The sequence below is a fragment of the Nicotiana tabacum genome, chromosome 4 (genome assembly GCF_000715075.1).
Source record: "Nicotiana tabacum cultivar K326 chromosome 4, ASM71507v2, whole genome shotgun sequence".
Taxonomy (NCBI): Eukaryota; Viridiplantae; Streptophyta; class Magnoliopsida; order Solanales; family Solanaceae; genus Nicotiana; species Nicotiana tabacum.
Window position 1 is genome coordinate 5,690,334 of NC_134083.1, and position 19,211 is coordinate 5,709,544.

General features: G+C 37.2%; 1 protein-coding gene across 1 annotated transcript; it reads left to right on the forward strand.

Moving 5' to 3' along the window:
* The first annotated feature begins 223 nt into the window (after nucleotides 1-223).
* LOC107767373 (putative 3'(2'),5'-bisphosphate nucleotidase, mitochondrial) lies at nucleotides 224-8,851 on the forward strand. Its single transcript, XM_075251302.1, has 10 exons — nucleotides 224-448; nucleotides 547-649; nucleotides 1,273-1,375; nucleotides 1,904-2,112; nucleotides 2,766-2,825; nucleotides 4,318-4,700; nucleotides 6,143-6,221; nucleotides 7,362-7,433; nucleotides 8,410-8,482; nucleotides 8,650-8,851. Exons 1-10 carry the CDS (start codon nucleotides 363-365, stop codon nucleotides 8,769-8,771), a joined length of 1,290 nt encoding a protein of 429 aa, XP_075107403.1. The 5' UTR covers nucleotides 224-362; the 3' UTR covers nucleotides 8,772-8,851.
* Nucleotides 8,852-19,211: the final 10,360 nt, after the last annotated feature.

Genomic DNA, 19,211 nt, shown 5'->3' on the forward strand with positions numbered 1-19,211 from the left:
GTCGATTTTCATCGTATACTTTGCTCTATTTCTGGGTTTCCATTAAACCATCTTTTGTGAACCTAATTGAGCTCCTTTGCTTTCTCCTCTTCTGTGTTGTGTCCGAGTAATTGAATTTTTTTTTACTTAAATCCCTTTATTTTCATGTTTAATAAACACTAAAATTGTTTAATAAGTTAAGTGCTTTTTTAAGCCAAAATAAATAAATATAAATAAAATGAGAATATAAATCGGAGGGAGCACGTGCGAAGAACTCAACAGGAGAGCCTCTGCCAATTTCAACCGTTGGAAGCCTACCCTTCCCGCTGACCCGTCCATAGCACAACAAACCATGTACCTTTAGCAGCAGTTATTGTACCTCGATGGATCTCCTCCGGTGCTCCGCCGTCCGTTTCCCTAATACTTATCTCCGGCGTTCGCCACTTCGCCCATGCTTCGCCGCCGTGAGGTCTCTCACAGCTGATACCTATCTCGCGCCGCGCCGTGCCACTGCTACTTCACTTGTCTTAACCGATCCTAAATGGGTACAGTTTCTGCCTTTTGCAGGTCGAGTTTGAGCCTCCCATTCCCTGAGCAGAAAGCAAAATATTATAGAGAGCTGGAAGCTGCCGTTGATGTTGTCGAGCGAGCTTGTCGTCTTTTCATTGACGTAAAATTTCTTTTTATTTAGCCAGAGTCATATATTTTGATAGTTTAGTATCGAAATTTGGTTATAGAACATTCATCAGTTGACTTTAATTAGCTTGGGACTAAGGCTTTTAGTTGTTTGATTGGTTGATTAACTGATTGAGTTAACTAATTATCTTGAGGTGCATTTGGTTAATTGGATAGAAATGCTGCTGCTAGTCAATTTTAGTTTGTTTTCAGCAAAACACCAGTTTCTCTTTCAAATGCGAGAATATTTCGTGCTAATGTTATTGTAATTGCATTTGAACACCTATGTAGAAAGACTGTTAATGCTTATTGCACCTGAAATTATGAACTTCCTCTCTGCTATTCTACAATATTTAAGTATTGATCTAGTACTTGCAATTTTGGTACGTGACATATTTACGGTGTACTCAATGTAAAAGATTATAGATCTTGGAGACAAAAGTTGTTAGCTTTTCTCTAACGAGATAACATCAGTCATTTAGTTCTGGTGAAATTTTATTGTATGCTTTTGAGCTCCAAAAATATCTTAAACGAAAAAATCGGGGGATTAGTAATCTGTCAAGTGATGTTATCATTTTATCAATTAAAAGTTCTGTTTTTTAATTTTTATGGTTGTAGGTGAAGAGCTCATTGTTCTCCAATGATGATAGGATTCTTGAGAAAAATGACCAAACCCCAGTCACTATTGCAGATTTCGGCGTGCAGGCTTTGGTTAGCTTCAGTAACTCAATTTGCTTTTCTTGAAACCTTCTTTAGTTTTTCCTTGATTATTGAATTGAAAGTGTTGCAGTTTCCAACAATACTTTATAAAATTGGGAAGCGGAAAAGACACCAAGCATGTTGGAGGTTTGATTTGTCTTACCACATGCTTTTCCTCTATTACGAATGTCCGTCCACCTATTACATGTTCTTCAAGTTGCTTTCTGCTTCATAGAGTAAATAAGGTTGTATGCTAGATTGATACTGTAATGGTACCTCCCTCTAATTGTCCAACGTTCTGCTATAACATCCAAAGCAACCGCCAATAATCTATTGAGGAAGACATGAACACTTTACTTTGAGCCAAAGCAATAAATACCCATGGAATGCATTTTTCTTGTTACATGAAAATGTACCTAATCAGCTATCAAATTGTTTAACAATGATCAGACATGATGGACACTGTCTTCTTTCCCTTCTGACTCTCTCTTTATTCTCTTGGAACAGAGCTGAATTGTTTCTCTTACTCTATCACATCCTATTCTGATAGAGATGAACAGACTCTTCCCTTCCATTCCTTTGGTGGCTGAAGAGGATTCATCATTCTTGAGGTCAACTAATCTAGTCGGATCAGTGGTTGATGTGATTGTGAATAAAGCAACTCTCAGAGATGAAGTAACAGAAGATAGTGTCTTGAAAGCAATTGACAAAGGGGGAAAGGATGCCTGTACTTTTGGGCCAAAGCCAGCCACATACTGGGTAAGTTGAGATCGACTTTAGAGCAGTATTCACTAACTTTCACGGATAAAATCTTCATCTCTCTGAAACCTTTACATTAAGGGGGGGAATTCCTGGGAACGGGAACAACAGATTTTCTAATTTCACTTTGGGGGATACACCTTTTCATTTTGTTTTTCTGACATGTACATTTAGCTGGTGGTATCTTTTTAATATTTGAGAAGTCATTGAAAGGCAAAATAGATATACTTTTGCTTCTATGACAAGGAAAAACAAGTATCACACTGTCCCAATAAACAGCTATCATGCTGTCCAGAGGAAGGAAGCAGAAGATTTACATGGCCTTTGATAGTCCTATTTCGTGATATATACTGCCTCCTTTTAATTCTCAGATACCAGATAATGTCCTGTATTTCCATGCACAAATGCCAACAGTTCTTTGCTAATATTCGTACACTAAGATATTAAAGACTTATAGTTCAATTAATTTGATGTGGAAAGTGCTTTTTCTAGTCTGATGGTGTCTATACTCCGGATGATTTTTTTATGCTCAAGAAGAAATTTGACATCTTAGCTTCCGTACTAATGAAATGTAACAGAACCTGAATTTATGATTGCATTTTACTATCACGAGGTTCTGGACTATTTTGTATAATTTCATGGACCTGGTACAGGTACTAGATCCCATTGATGGGACACGAGGGTTTGTTAAAGGTGTTGAAGCTCTCTATGTGGTATGTCCTTAATCTCTATTTTTCTCTTACTATTCTTTCTTTAGCGTCTTTAATATGTTCTTTTTACTTCCCAACCAACATAAAAACAAGGAGGAGAAGAATTTCAATGAAGAGAACAGCTTGACATGTGAGGTTGTTTTCCATGGCAATGGCTAAAGGTAGCGGGTAATAGTCGTGTGGGATTATCTCCAAATCAGTCTCTTCCTTTTGCCCATTGTGCTCATTGGCCATTATTTCTTGTCTTGTTGAGGTTGAGAGACACGATTTTCTGAGTAAGCCAATTAGATACAATGAACTTTCAAGGAATTAGCAGTATTGTTTAAATATTAACAGCTTTATGCATCTTCCTCAATCCCTCGTGGAGCACCAATACTAGCCTTCAGCTGTCAGTGGGTCAGGAAATCTGCTCTTTATACTTGTATAATCACTCCAACTGGTTTTGCTCTATAGTCAGTTAAGTTCAGATTTGTTGCAGCAGAAACCTTGATTTGGTCAAGCTTTCTTGAGGATGATAATATAATGATGAGAATTTGAGCTATCACCTTTCCATGCGAAATAGATGATATTGCTGGTGATAATATAGAAGCATCAGTAGAAAATGCAATAATAACATGGATGGGAAAATTGATTTGTATTATGAAGCGCAAATGTTAATTCAGATAGCAGCTGTTACAGTGATCCTCAAAGTTATGAGGTGTACAGATTTTCAAGTTGGTCTTTGGTTGGCAATTTCACATTAGTGATACAACATGCCCTTAATCTTGTAACCCTGCAAAATATGATATGTGCAGAAAAAATGAAGAATAGGTTAATCGATTTGGCATTTAATCTCGTGAGAAATGTTGGTGAAGTAAAAAATAAAGAAGTGTCTTATGTTCTTATTAATAGCGGTTCATCATGATATTTCCTTGTTTGTTGTAGACACATAATAGGTGACTTTTCACTTGAGAGGGAAAAATCCTGAAAGATGCAGATCATTTACTATCCTATTCACTATAAGGTTTTGATGTATTACGCTTGTAGTTCATCTATTACCAGCAGTCTACTAATTTTCAATCAAATACTCTATAGGTTGGGTGCTAATAGTTCCATCACTTTCAGTAAGTTCTCTTCTACCCATCAAACTGGCAAGAATTCAGATCAATCCAAAAAGGACTGAGGAATGATGTTACACGGGGAAAACCTTTATTTTGGAATAACACTAGAAGTGTGGTACTGTTAATCTTAAGTCTCATTCACATCAGACTATTCCTTTTGGTATCCCCTCATCCTCTTTGGTTTCATTCTGCTTTCTCTGATAGCGTGATGTTTCAGGTTAAGGTAATTAATGTTCCTCCAAACAAGAAGTCTTTGTAACTAAAGAGTCCTACATTATATACACGATTACATAGCTTTCAATTATTGCATGTTCTTCTAGGATTTGTCAGTTGCTTGAATTGAGATTATACCTCTTACTGTTTCTTCAACTTATTTGGCTAAGCTTTGTTGTCAGGTGGATTTGGCTCTTGTGGTTGAAGGACAGATTGTCTTGGGAGTTATGAGGTGCCCTAACTGGGATGAAGATTATTTTGTTAATCGTGCCACCGGGGTCCACGAAACTGGAAGCAATTTCTCCAGATCAGGGATGATCATGGTTTCTCATTTGGGTTGTGGAACATGGAAACAAAGGTTGTCAGACATGTTAACCATCAAGTTGCCTCAAAGTTGGACAAGATGCTATGTCGATGGGTGCCAAGTACTTAAGGAGGCACGTTTTTGTACTCCAGAAAGTCAAATATGGGAATCTTTGCCTCTATCATCCTCATTTAATGCGAAAACAAACTCTGATAAAATAGGGAATGGGGACATCCTTCTTGTGCCTGCATGCTGTGGAAGGTGATGTCTTCGTGTCAAAGATTATTGTTAAAACATTATGTTAGCAAGAATTGTTGTTTTCAAACAGGATGGGCCTCCGATTTCGTGGATGCATTTTGAATTAGGAGTTGACAATTAAATAAAAATTGTGATACTAAGCCTTGTAAGAAAACTGTGTTAGATAAATGTGGAGCTGAAGAAAATTAATATTAGTTGAATGATCCTTTTATAGCATTTTTGTTGGAAAACAGGTCACAAGCACACTTAAATAGGGCAACATGTGATAAAACTGCTTTTACATCTGACTGGCATATCCTCCACATGTTGGAAACATACTTGTGATTTCTGATAGGATTTAAGCTGATATGATCTAAGCATAATATAAGACCTCTATTACTACAAATCTTATGCATACAAATACAGTGAGTATCTTAACAGTGGTGCCTTTGTACAAGGAGTTGATGTTTGTTCATGATCATCAAATTGTCTGAACCACAGTTGGGAAGGGAAACATCTGGACGAATATTTTCCACCACCTCTGGCCTATTTTTATCCTTTGATCTTAGTGTTTCTCTTTTTCAGGAACTTATCCAAAAAAAAAAAAAAAAAAAAAACTCTGTTTCAGGATTTCTTATTTTTGCCAGTAATGTTAAGCTTTCTTTCTCCTCCAAAATTGCTAAAATTGTAGCTATTAGTGCTGGTAGGCGCCTTTAGATACTTGTTTCTTTGTGTACAATGGTCCCTCATGTCATAAGCTCATGTTTTTACGTAGAGTAATGTTCTGCAGGTGGCAGTCTACAGGCTTTTGACAATTTCTTACTGAACAGTGTGATATTTTGGTATCTGCTTTTCTTCAAAGTCCATACCTGAAATAATTTTAGCAGGACATTGGTTACATAAGTTGTCTTCAAGTTAGTTAATATCAAATAGCATCTGATTCTTGTTAATTTTTGCAAAAGCTTATAATCCTTAGTTACTTGACCTCTGTGATGACACGCTAATTCTGCTGTTGACATCCATCTGAAATGATCAATATTTGACGATTATACTTGTCGTTAATCTGTTTGATTAGTCTTGTCAGAGCACCAGCGAACACCACCACCCTCTTTCTCTGAAGGAAACTTGTTTCTTAGCAATATTTTGGTATTAGGTGTATTTGGAATTGTGGATGGCTACTGAGTTACCATCATTTAATTTATTTTCGACAGAGGCTCATGAATCACATCCATTAGAGATTGAGGGAGCCTATTTTACATTACCTCAGGACAGAATCACAACGGTCGTATTCTGTATGTTCTTCTAGCGATGCTCTAAATTAGACTCCCTTGTACGATGAATAGTTGAATTGTAAATTTATTACATTTTCTTCTGACTCTCTTTTTAGGGATAAAAAGTAGTTACTTTCTCACATTTCTTTGATGGTTTTTGCACATTCCTTAATGCAATTTCTTTCTGCTCTGCAGTTTGTGCAAATATATGATGGTGGCTTCTGGTAGAGCATCAGTTTTTCTTCTTCGTGCAACAACCAGAAAAGTTATGAAGGTGATTTTTTAATCTCACAGATTGTATGCAGATAACTGCAGTCAAGTGAGTTTATGCCTCATGTCACTAAAAATGTAGGCTTGGGACCCATAAGTGGAGCCACTTATAGTTTGAGTGGGGTCAAATAACAGCAACCTCAAAGGCTCTGTGGTTAATCAATATGTTTTAAGATGTGCATTCGGGGCTAGCACAGATTTCACCCTGGTTAATTTTCTATAAACAACAACAACAACAACAACCCAGTATAATCCCACTAGTGGGGTCTGGGAAGGGTAGTGTGTACGCAGACCTTACCCCTACCCTGGGGTAGAGAGGCTGTTTCCGATAGACCCCCGGCTCCCTCCCTCCAAGAACTCCCCACCTTGCTCTTGGGGTGATTCGAACTCACAACCTCTTGGTTGGAAGTGGAGGGTGCTCACCACTAGAGCTACCCACTCTTGTCAAATTAAATTTCTATAAACAATAAAATTAAATTGTATGTTTACTTTAGGTCCAATGTTAGTAGTCTTTTAGTGATTTGTACGCTAGTAGGAAAAAATAAATACTTCTGGTACTAGAGAGACTAATTTTTTGAATATTGGATTGAGACTGGTCATATGGAACGACATGGAAACTGAGGATTCATATGGCCGACCCTAGCTAGCTTGGGTTGGTTTTGTAACAAGAGAGTTAGTTAGCGAAGTTGCATGGGTAATGCTATACATTTAGAACACAAGGAAAATAGGATATTCCGTGCTTTCTTGAGATTACGAGAAAGACATACTTGTTTGGGTTATATAGTCCCTTGTCTAAAGTTATTTGGAGAAACGAACCTTTTGAGGTTCCCATTACAACTGCATAACAAGCAATTTATTTTCGTATATACTTTTTTATTAGAAATACAGATGGATAAAAATGCATTTGCTTTGTCACATTCAACAACAATATACTGCAATTATTGGCGGAGAACAAAATTAAACGAAAATAACTTCATGGACATTTGAATTTTTCTCATAAAGTTGTTTCTCTCTTCCTTTATTGGTTACTTTAAGTTTAATGGATTTACTCAACCATTATATTGATGCCACTAGATCATTGAATTAGCATATGCTTTCTTTTGGGTGTTCAACATTCTGATATGAACATATGACTCCGCTGTAGAAAATCTCTGGCTATGCCCCTGCTTGGGACCATTCTGTTGGAATCATATGTGTTCATGAAGCTTGGGGAAAGGTATGCATCTCTCTATTACTATTCCATTCTGTGGTCGATGCATCTCTCTGTTGGTATTCCTTTCTGCATATGCATTCATCTTAAGTTGTCGGCTGCTAATTTCCATTTATAACCAGTTCTTGGGAGAAAAACAGAACAGCTGGTGTAATATTAGGTAAACTTATATAAATATACTAGGATGACAACTACCTTGTGCATATTTCAAGATGTAGGCATCTTCTTCTTTTTCTTTTGGCTACTGTCTAATGCAGGTTCTTGATCAAGATCTAATGGATATATTTGAAATTTGAGAAATGGTTGGGAGGTGAAATTTATCATACCATAAAGCATAATTCCTGCAGTTTGCCTTAAAAGAAAACAGAGTTTGAAGAATAATTGAGTGGAATATATCCTTAATCCTTCTTAGATGATAAATTTCATCTCTGATAGACACAAAAGACATTTATTAAGCTAAAAAGAAGCATGAATGACAAGATATCTGTGAACTGCTAGCAGATCACACAAAAGGAACGGTTTTCATATTTCTGTGTGATCTTAATAGGATTCTTCTTCTTAGATATGATAATGACTATGTGCTACCTGATACAAACTCTCTTTTGTTAATCAGAGGCAACAAATGCATGAAATAAAATACTGTAGCTCTTCTATCATATCGATCCTTACATGACCCTCCATGCACTAGTATTGATACTTCCCCATAGCGTGTACAACTTTCAGATGTAACCTGCTCGCAACCTTGGTTATTTGGCACAATAGGATGTAAAGCAAGGGAGAATTTTGTGCCCTTTGATTCTTTACTTGATTCTTCTCCTTCTTAAGGCTTTAACTATATCCTTTGTCCTTCAACTTGATGGGAAGTGTGGGACTATACATCAATTAACATGAATCCTGTTCTGCAGAATTCTTTATTTTGTAAAATAAACGGGTCCGACTTGCTGTTTTTCCTAGTTATTCATTGTGTGCAAAATCTTTTCAGGTGACTGACTGGGAAGGAAGTTCAATTGATTTTGTTGCAGATCAAATTGCGCGGAGAACTATATTTCCTTCTGGTGGTTTTCTCGTGACAAATCATAGCTTACATAACGAGATACTTGGATTGATCTCCTCCAACTCACCAGTTATTTGATGGAATTCAGCATTCTTGTCATTCATAGCAGACATAGCGAGATGGTCTGACTAATCTCTTCCAATCCATCAAATTGATTGACTGCACTAGGCATTCTTGTGACAAATTATACCCAAGTATTAATCATTGTCAGTATATTGGCTTTGTTTATTAGCATACTTGCATTCTTTGGGCCTCAAGTGGCTAACTTCAACATAAAATCCTCCAAGTAGTGAATCTTCATAAAGAATGATTCATTTATTACTGTACACTGATAGGTAACACTTACCTAGACCCCACTTGTGAGATTCCACTGGGTTTGTTGTTGTCGTTGTGACTGATAGCTAACACTTCCGAAGTGCATTGTCACTAATTCTTTCATCAGAAGCTGTTGCAACACAAGGAATGTTACCCATTTATTGTTTTTATTTATACAAGTAGGATTTCTGAGTTCGGAAAATGTTGTTCAAACAACTTCGTGATTGAAAGAGCCTGCATTATCATCTATCCATGCAATCGTATGGAGTCACTGTTTTTGCACTTGATTCCTATAAACTCTAAGCCACATGCTTTCTAGTTTTCTAATACATCATCACTCTTAATAGTTTCTTATATCTCTTCTACATGCAATTCGTTGGGGGCATAGCAACTGGATAATCTCTGCACAATATTTATTATACAGTGAAAAAGGAAATAGGGAATGTTTTAACTGGGAAAACAGTGGTCAGGAAATCATTGTGATTTGAACTCAAAGCATTTCAATTCTATTATAACATCTTGACCTTTCAACTTACAGCAAAACAACTTATCTATTATTAGCTTATGCATATGTTTCTTTACGAACGACTGCTACATTCTGTAATATGGCCATTATTTTGTCAAATGGAGTCCATCTCACATAAACATAAGCATCTTTGCAAAGTGTAGACTTTGTTGGCAATATTCTTTGGGACCCAAAAATATTGCATTGTGTGTTGGACATCGTTTGCACAAGTTGTATCTCTTCTTTTACACCTAAGAGGTCAAGACTTTTTTGCCTATAAAAGGGAAGGACATTAGTTCATTTTAGACACACCAACAAGACTTGTCTTCAATTCTTGTTTCTTCCTTTCTTTCTTTATTAAGAGTGTTTTGTATGAGAGTTAAGTGTTGGGAAGCACTTGTGTGAACTCTTTCTTTGGAGTGATCTTGTGAGGTTATTCTCTTAGGGTATTTAGGATTAATTAGAGTGTTTACTCTAATTTTGTACTCTCTTTTGTACTCTTATTCTTATAGTAAATTGCTCCTCTCCGCTTGTGGACGTAGGTCACTTTGATTGAACCACGTTAAATTTGTGTCTTCTTTATCTACTTTAATTGTCGTCGTTATCAACTTCAATTGTCTTTGTTATTGTCATTATACCGTTGTTTGGCTATATTCCGCACTACCCGGGTTCTCGATCCTAACAAATTGGTATCAGAGCCGGATCTAACCGGGTTAGTCTCAATAGCCAAAATGACTTTAACAAAGACCTATGTTGAGAAATTTGACCGAAGAGCAAACTTCAGAATGTGGCAATTAAAGATGGAAGCTATCCTAATTCAGGATGGCTTAGACTTGGCATTGCAAGGAAAGGAGAAGAAGCTGGATAAAATGACGGACGAGGAGTTTGCCATCATAGACAAAAAGGCAAAAACATGTATTATTTTAAATCTCTCAAATGAGGTTTTACGTGAAGTTTCTGTAGAAACCACAGCTAAAGGCATGTGGAAAAAATTGAAAAACTTATATATGAAGAGGACGGTGGAAAATAGACTTTACCTGAAGCAGAAGTTTTATACAATTCGTATGGGTGAAGGTACCTTTATTCTCTCTCATCTTGACACATTTGATTCCATTCTTATGAATTTGAGTAATATAGATTTTGAAATTAAAGATGAGGATCAAGCCGTGTTACTGTTTTGTTCTCTACCCCCTCTTTTATGCATATAAGAGATACTATGCTTTATGCAAAGGATAATATCTCTTATAAGGATATTAAATCTATCTTAAAATCAAAGGAACAAATAGATAGTGATATTACTGGGGAAGCTAGTGGAACTCAAACGGAAGTTGGCTTGTTTGTTAGGGGCAACTCCGACTCCATATTCAGATACAATAATTTACAGTGTTGCTATTGTCATAAGAAAGGTCACATTATCTCCGAATGCTATAAGCTGAAAAATAAAGAAAAGCATAAGGAAAGAAAAAATGAGCACAAAAATACTAACACCGCCGAAGCTAGTGTAGCAACTGATGAGATTGAGGGAACTATATTTTTAGCCACTGAAACTAGTTTCAGATTAGACAATGAATGGATTTTAGATTCCGGTTGTTCATATCATATGTGTCCTAGAAGGGACTTGTTTTCTACATATGATTCAGTTGCAGGTGGAGTTGTCCAATTGGGTAACAATGTTACTTGTAACGTTATTGGCAAAGGTACAATTCGGGTCAGAATGCATGATGATGTGGTGAGAACTCTCACCGATGTTAGATATGTTCCTGAGTTGAAGAAAAATCTCATATCTTTGGGCACTTTAGAATCCCTTGGGTGCAAATTCACTGGTGAAGGTGGAGTTCTGAAAATTTTTCAAGGTGCTCGTTTGATCATGAAAGCACACAGATTTGGTTCGTTATATACTTTATTGGGCTCCACTGTTATAGGCCCTACTACAGTTTCGGTATCAGACAACTTGTCTGATTTTGATGGCATTAAATTTTGACATATGCCCATTGGGGCTTTTGCGGAGAAGGTGGAGCAAATTTACTATATCATCCAAAATTAGGCCAAGGTGGAGATTTGTAATATGACCATTATTTTGTCAAATGAAGTCCATCTCACATAAGCATAAGCATCTTTGCAAAGTGTAGACTTTGTTGACAATATTCTTTGGGACCCAAAAATATTGCCTTGTGTGTTGGACATCATTTGCACAAGTTGTATCTCTTCTTTTACACCTAAGAGGTCAAGACTTTTTTGCCTATAAAAGGGAAGGCCATTAGTTCATTTCTTCCTTTCTTCCTTTATTAAGAGTGTTTTGTATGAGAGTTAAGTGTTAGGGAAGCACTTGTGTGAACCCTTTCTTTGGAGTGATCTTGTGAGGTTATTCTCTTAGGGTATTTGGGATTAATTAGAGTGTTTACTCTAATTTTGTACTCTGTTTTGTACTCTTATTCTTATAGTAAATTGCTCCTCTCCGCTTGTGGACGTAGGTCACTTTGACCGAACCACGTTAAATTTGTGTCTTCTTTATCTACTTTAATTATCGTTGTTATCAACTTCAATTGTCTTTGTTATTGTCATTATACCGTTGTTTGACTATATTTCGCACTACCCGGATTCCCGATCCTAACACATTCTTGTCTTTTGTTTTATCTTTTACGAAGAAATAATCCAAATAAACTCCAACGCCAACTTTTTAAGTTTTCTGCTTTAGTGAAGTAAAGGCCGCTAACTTATTGGCCTGCACCTCTAGGCTCAGATTTTCCTCCAAAATTGATCTACTTCAGAAATTGAACAACTCTGTTGCAGACTTACAGACAAATCCCTTATATTTGGCATTTATACTATGATTAGAAAAATCATTTGCACTTTAACCGTGGGCAACTAGACCTTATGCTTTGTGACAATATTAAATGTCCCCATTTTTACGCATCCGAGACAAGACACTATTTGTGGTTTATGTTTCTTGCACTGAAAGCTCACCCTGAAAATGAATACTATTATGGACTACCAATCATTGAGTGTCATCAAACTATTGGCTCTTTCGGTGAATATCCTACTATTATTTTCTGATAGTCTCTTGAAATGTAATTCGTCCGCTTCTCAGAAATGTCAACCATTCTCTGAAAAAACACCACGTATACCCAATAAATAAAATGGTAAGAACAGGTAAAAGCACTTAGAGGGCCCTATTTCTAGGAAAGATCTCGAGTTTTCACGAATGCCAGTTGTCCTTTAACAATTTTTTAATTAATTCAAAGTTCCGAATATTTGAATATAGTATTATTCGCCAATTATGTGCTCTGCATGGATTATGTGGTTAGTGAGTAAATTATTATGTATATGGCTCTGCTTAAAATAATGCTGGCACTCTAATTGGTACACCATACACATATATTGCTTAAATAATAAGCCTATATTTCTAAAATTAGGGGCAAAAAGTGCTATCCACAAGCGTTACTTTTGTCTCGTATCTGAAAATAGCTGGAAAACCTGCTACCAATTTCTTAAGCAATGTATGCACAAAAACAAGTTTCAACAAGAGAAGCTTATAGTTAACAATATATTCAAGGATTTGTTGGAGAAATTGAATAGTTCCCACAGAAAGAAAAAAAAACACACACTTCCATTTGATCGTAAAATTGGCCTACCTAAAATGGATATGTTTGCTGGTCAATTATAGAGCGTAGACAACATATATTTCTGGCCACCGTGAACGAGCAAACACTAACTTATGGACAGGTAGTTATCGATTCAAGTATTAATATCAAAATTTGTAAGTGTTCGTTAAATTAATTATTCAACCTACTCTATAATCTGGACAAGTAGTTACAGATTATTATAAGAAAAATCAAATTATGGTGGATGTCTACTCTTCCTCCATGATCTTCTCAAATGCTTAATGACATATTCAATGACATATTTCTATACTTAATGACATATTCAATGACATATTTTTCTTCACTTTTCATGCCTATATAAAAGCCTTGTAATAGATAGAAAAATACACACAATTGAAGAAGAAATAAGAATCTCTCCTCTCTTTCTCTCTATATCTCTTAGCTTGTTTTTCCTTGTTCTATATTGTTACTTTGAGCTATATTTCATAACAACATTTCTTGTTCATGTTTTACTAAATTGCTTTTATTTCATAGCACGTTATCAGTACGAAGTCTCTAACTTCAAGGTTGAATTCCACTTCTGGTAAGGTATATCTCGATGATCTATTTGTCAAAATTATCAAGCCTAACAATTCTTTTAGATTTTGATATCAGATATACATATGAGTATATTCCGCCAAATGAATGCTGGTTCTTTCATTTTTGTTTTGTTGTGATATTTCATTATAATATAAACTTGAGCATCTTGTTCATGAATATAGTATTGTTAAATTTTCATGAACTAAATAATAGGTGGCATGCGGTAGACTAAATAATCTACAAAATTAAAATTATACTTTATTATGTATGCTTATGGTTTTACCTTATAATACGATTTTAGTATGCCTAGTATAATGATTATATATTAGTTTACTGTCAAATATAATATAATAATTATAATAATACTCGTAACTATTTTATTTTAATAAGATAAAATATTAGTACAAGAAGTATGTTGTAACGACCCGACAGGTAGTTTTGAGAATCTGCACTTCGCTCGGAGTTTTGAGAGCTCGAGCATCTCCGCATGATGTGTTATGACTTGCGTAAATCATCGGTGTTGGTTTTCAAGTTATCCGGAATCGATTTGGAAGGATGAACTTCAAGATTCAAGCTCTAAGTTGGAAGAATTGACTAAAGTTGAATTTTGGATAAACGATCTCGGAATCGGGATTTGAAGGTTCCAGCAGGTTTGTATGATGATTTCAAACTTGGGCATATGTTCGGATTGAGTTTTGGATAATCCGGGAGCATTTTGGCGCCTATTGTGGAAGTTAGCATTTTGGAAGAAATTTATCATATTTGGGCTGAAGTGCATTTCAATGTTATCGATATTCGTTTGGGATTCCGAGTCTGAGAATAGCTCCGCATGGTGATTTTGGTATTGGGAGTGCGTCCGAAAATGGATTTGGGGGTCCGTAGGTCATTTTGGAATCGTTTGGCAAAAGTTAGAAATTTGAAGGTTTTTGAAAAGTTTGACCGGAAGTGGACTTTTTGATATCGGGGTCGGAATCCAATTTCGGAAGTTGGAGTAGGTCCGTAATGTCAAATGTGACTTGTGTGCAAAATTTGAGGTCAATCGAACGTGATTTGATAGGTTTCGACATCGGTTGTGGAAGTTTGAAGTTTCAAGTTCATTGAATTCGAATTGAGGTGTGATTCATCGTTTCGATATTATTTTGTGTGTTTTGAGGCCTCGAGTAGGTCCGTGTTATGTTATGGGACTTGTTGGTATGTTTGGACGGGGTCCGGGGGCCTCGGGTGTGTTCCGGGTGGGCTACGTGACATTTTCCTCCTATTTTGAACTGCTGAATCTGTCATCTGATTTTCCTTCATCGCGTTCGCGTCCTTGCACTCGCATTCGCGTAGTATTATTTTGGAGGGTGGAATATTTCCTCTTCGCATTTGCAGCTACCCTCTCGCGTTCGCGGAGTTCTGCCACCTCCTTCTTCGCGTTCGCATTCCATATGTCGCGATCGCGGAGTGCAAACCAGGCCCAGGGCACTAGGGATCATTTTCCTCTTCGCGTTCGCGTAAGTCCTGTCCCTTGTTCATCACGTTCGCGTCCCGTTTCTCACGTTCGCGAAGGGTATTCTGGGCAGCTTTTTTTTCTTCTTCGCGAACGCGATAGTTCTTCCGCGTTCGCGATGCATAAAAGACCTGGGCAGTGTTCTTTTAAAAATCGCGATTTTGACTTCATTTTAACATTTCCAAGCCCGGATTGAGGCGATTCTTGGAGCAATTTTTATCTTGTGGATTAGAGTAAGTGTTCTCTACTCATTTTTGATCTTATATCACGAATCTACCCTCGTTTTTGGTAATTGGATTATGAATTTTATAGAGGAAATTGGAGGTTTTGGCCTAAAGTTCATAATATGAATTTTTGAGTTTTGAACATCGAATTGGAGTCGGATTTGAGTGAAACTAGTATGGTTGGACTCGTACTTGAATGGGTGGCCGTATTTTGTGAAATTTATCGGGTTCCGAGGTGCGGGCCTGGGGGTCGACTTTAGGGTCTATTTTTAGACTTTGTTAAAGATTGAGACTTTATGATCCGGAATAATCTCTTATGAGTTTTATTTGTGCTTTGAAGTTATTTTGATTAGATTTGAGCCGTCCCGAGGTCATATCACCCGAGGAGTTCATTTTGAGTATCGGTTTGCCTTCTTTGAGGTAAGTGTTTTGCACAACTTTGTTGGGGGAATTTTTCCTACTATTTGACATTGTTTGCTACATGCGGGGGTAATGCATATATGAGGTGACGAATATATATGCATGTTCTAGGGTAACCATGCGCGGGGGTAAAATATGTTATAAACTCATGCCTTACTTGGCTCTTAGATACTAAGAACATAGTATTAAATATTAGAAACTAAAACTTAGCTTATTATAACTTGATCAAATTTGATGGAAATTCTGAGAATATATTGGTGTGTTTAATTTGGTCATCAATATGCATAATCATTAATGCATTGCTATGGCCGATATTCTTGAGATACTAGATTCTATACTTGTGTTGTAGATTATTTGTGAATAAAAAGGTTCTTATGGGTTTATTGAACTATTGTTGGCTTGAAAAGTTGTGATTGGGATTCATTTAAAATATTCGTTTAAACACTCCCCTTGATGTTATTTATGCTTCCTGCTTTGTTTGTCATTGATATACATATGCTTGGTAAGGAAGAGTATAAAGCACGAAGGGTGATGTCGTGCCTTTATTTATGCATTATCATGTGAGGGAGAGTGTAAAGCACGAAGGGTGATGCCATGCCATATTATTTGAGAGTTAAAGTACGAAGGGTGATGTCGTGCCATATTATTGAGAGTAAAAGCACGAAGGGTGATGTCGTGCCATATTATTGAGAGTAAAAGCACGAAGGGTGATGCCGTGCCATATCATTGTGAGTAAAAGCACGGAGGGTGATGTCGTGCCATGTTTTATGAGTAAAATCACGAAGGGTGATGTCGTGCCATTGTATTTATATTATTACGCTTTTATGTTATGGTGAGTTTATAGAACGAAGGGTGTTTCCGTGCAAGTGAGGACGAGAGACATGCATTATGTTGTGATATTTCTTTCTTGCAGATACCTTCATGTCTTTACCTGGAGTTGTTATTGTCGTGTTCATGGTTCTTATGTGATATGTCGTTACTGTTCTGTCTTTATCCTCTATCACCTTGTTGTCATGCTATCATGCCTTCTATTTGCTTAAACTTGCTAATATCATGCCTATTTCCTGCTGTTAGGATTTCATCCATGCCATCTGTTTTGTTGCACTTAAGTGTAGGTCTTCTTCCATACTAGTCGTTCATATGTACCTACTTGCTAACTTATAAAGATCACGTGTCCGCTTCCTTATTTGTCACATTTGTCTTCATGCCTTCACCTTGGTAGTTAGTCGAAATTACATTCCTTTTTCCTAATCATTGTCATTACCTATATGCTTTTTGTTCAGTCTGTTACTGATGTTCTCATGTACACTCTTGTCCTCCATAGTTATTTGCGTATTTCCCACTCCGTCATTTCTGTTATCGGCATTTCTGTCATTTGGCTGGTACTGCTTTACGCATAATTAGTGAGGATGAGATAAATGCACAAAGGGTGTTGCCGTGCCGTTGAATTTGATGTCTTGGGTATATTTCTCACATTATTAAAGTTTTGATGTAATTGTTGTGATTTATTGGCTTTCGCTCTCAGGAAAGGATTGGGTGAGATTTTGATACCTGCTGAATTGTGTTTTCTTTTAGTACTCCATTATTGCTTTGTATAATCGTTTCGTGTGCTCTACTCTGTTATACTGTAGTATATTTTTATTGTTAGTTACATTACATGTTTTATCAATGAGCATCTTTTAACCAAAGTCTCGTCACTACTTCGACGAGGTTAGACAAGATACTTACTCAGTACATGGGGTCAGTTGTACTGATACTACTTTTCTGCACGATGCGTGCAGATATTAGTTGTTGTTGTTGCTGTGTTCTATGGTTCGCGGGATTGAAGATGTACCTGTATTCCTGTTGTAGCTGCCTCTTGTTCATGGTAGCCCTAAATTTATAAAAACTCTGTTTATGTACTTTTTAAACAGAAGATGTATTTACTTCATATCAGCTTGTAAATTCTATTCTTAGAAGCTCATGATTTGTACTACCAGTCCTTGGGGATGTATAAGACTTAGATAACTCCTTTGTTAAATTGTGTTATTAAATTAATTGAAAATGAGAAATCGTTAATTGGCTTACCTATTGGTTGGGTTAAGTGCCATCACGACTAGTGAATTCCGGGTCGTGACAGGTGGTATCAGAGCTCTAGGTTCATAGGTTCTACGAGTCATGAGCAAGTGTCTAGTAGAGTCTTGCGGATTGGTATGATGACATCCATACCTATCTTCGAGAGGCTACAGGGCATTTAGGATAAACTTCCCATCCTTCTTTCCTTATCGTGCGACATTGATTCCACTTGGAGCGTAACTTTTTGAATTCCTTCCATGCATTCATTTGCGCATGCGAGTGCTCGGTATCGGCGGAGCATCGACGACTTGTGAGTCCCTGGATGAGATGCGAGATATGATTCCTGTGTGCTGACGATGGGTCAGTCTGGAGTACTTGAGGCCGGGTTGTGACTGTTGTTTGAGCACGGGGATCTCGGTTGTGTGAGCATGTGCTTTTGGACTTATACTTCCGGTAGTGTCCCTATGAGTGAAGATGTGGCAGGCGAGTGGTTGGGTGACTAAATGACGAGTAGGATGTGGCTGCAGACTATATTCGGGTGATTGAATATGACGAAAGAAGTCTGCTTGAAGTGTAAAAAGGGGTAATGGGCGTTGGTTTCTGTCTTGATGTGGCGTATAGTCTCGAGTTATGAGTGTATTGAAAGGCTTTCATGTTGTTTAATTGTGAAACGGATTTGACTCTTATGCCTTATTGATGAATTCAAACTCAGGAAGCTTAAGTGATGGCATAGTGGTCATGGCTGGGGTTTAAGATTTACAGTGGATGGTGTCGAGGCTCGCGGTATTCCCATATCACTGTGGATTATGCATTTCATTAACAGGAAGACTAAGTGGTGGAGGGAACGACTTTACATTCACAGAAGGTCCCTTCAAAGCGGGTGCCTTGGTTGTGGTACTTTGGGGTGCTAAGAGGGAATGCAACGGCTTATGGGCCTTAGGGCGGTGCGTTTTTTTTGCTAGAACCTCTTATGGCGAGCTTTGGGGTAAGGATCATGGCGTTCTCGCAAGGAGGGGTATCAACTTGAGGTTAATCTAGAAGGAACTCAGAGGAAACGTGGCGGTTTGATAGTAAATTGGATCAACACGATAATGATGTGATCGGTTCCTTGGGTATTTATGATATGGTGGGTCTCCACAGGTGTTTCATGGCAATGCTCATGGGTTTTAGGCAACTGCGTGGCTTGGTAGAGTTAGAGGGATTTGATTCTGATAGCTTGGGTATGTGCCAATGGATTTCCAGGGGTTCTCGATGATTTCTATCACGGTTCGGGGCGAATACTTCCTATTGGTGTGAGGAAACATGTTGCGTATTGGTATTTCCTCCTAGATGAGATCAAATAGAATGTTTCTGACTGAACGGGATTGAGTTTTGAATGTGCAAGGTCACGGTTCCATTTTGAAGGGAAAGTCATGAATTCTTAGACATCACGGACGGTTTCGGATGTCTAAATGGATGTTATTACTACTTGGTATTGCATGAGAAAGGTGTGCATTTCATAAGGCGCATTGTGTTTTGACTTACGAATGCATCATTTATAT

Bases quoted from the DNA above. Each gene is read 5' to 3' on its own strand.
- LOC107767373 (XM_075251302.1), top strand. From the start codon at position 363: ATGGATCTCCTCCGGTGCTCCGCCGTCCGTTTCCCTAATACTTATCTC. The intron at 2,826-4,317 runs GTATGTCCTTAA...CTTTGTTGTCAG, and splicing joins GTGTTGAAGCTCTCTATGTG to GTGGATTTGGCTCTTGTGGT. The intron at 6,222-7,361 runs GTGATTTTTTAA...ACTCCGCTGTAG, and splicing joins CAACCAGAAAAGTTATGAAG to AAAATCTCTGGCTATGCCCC.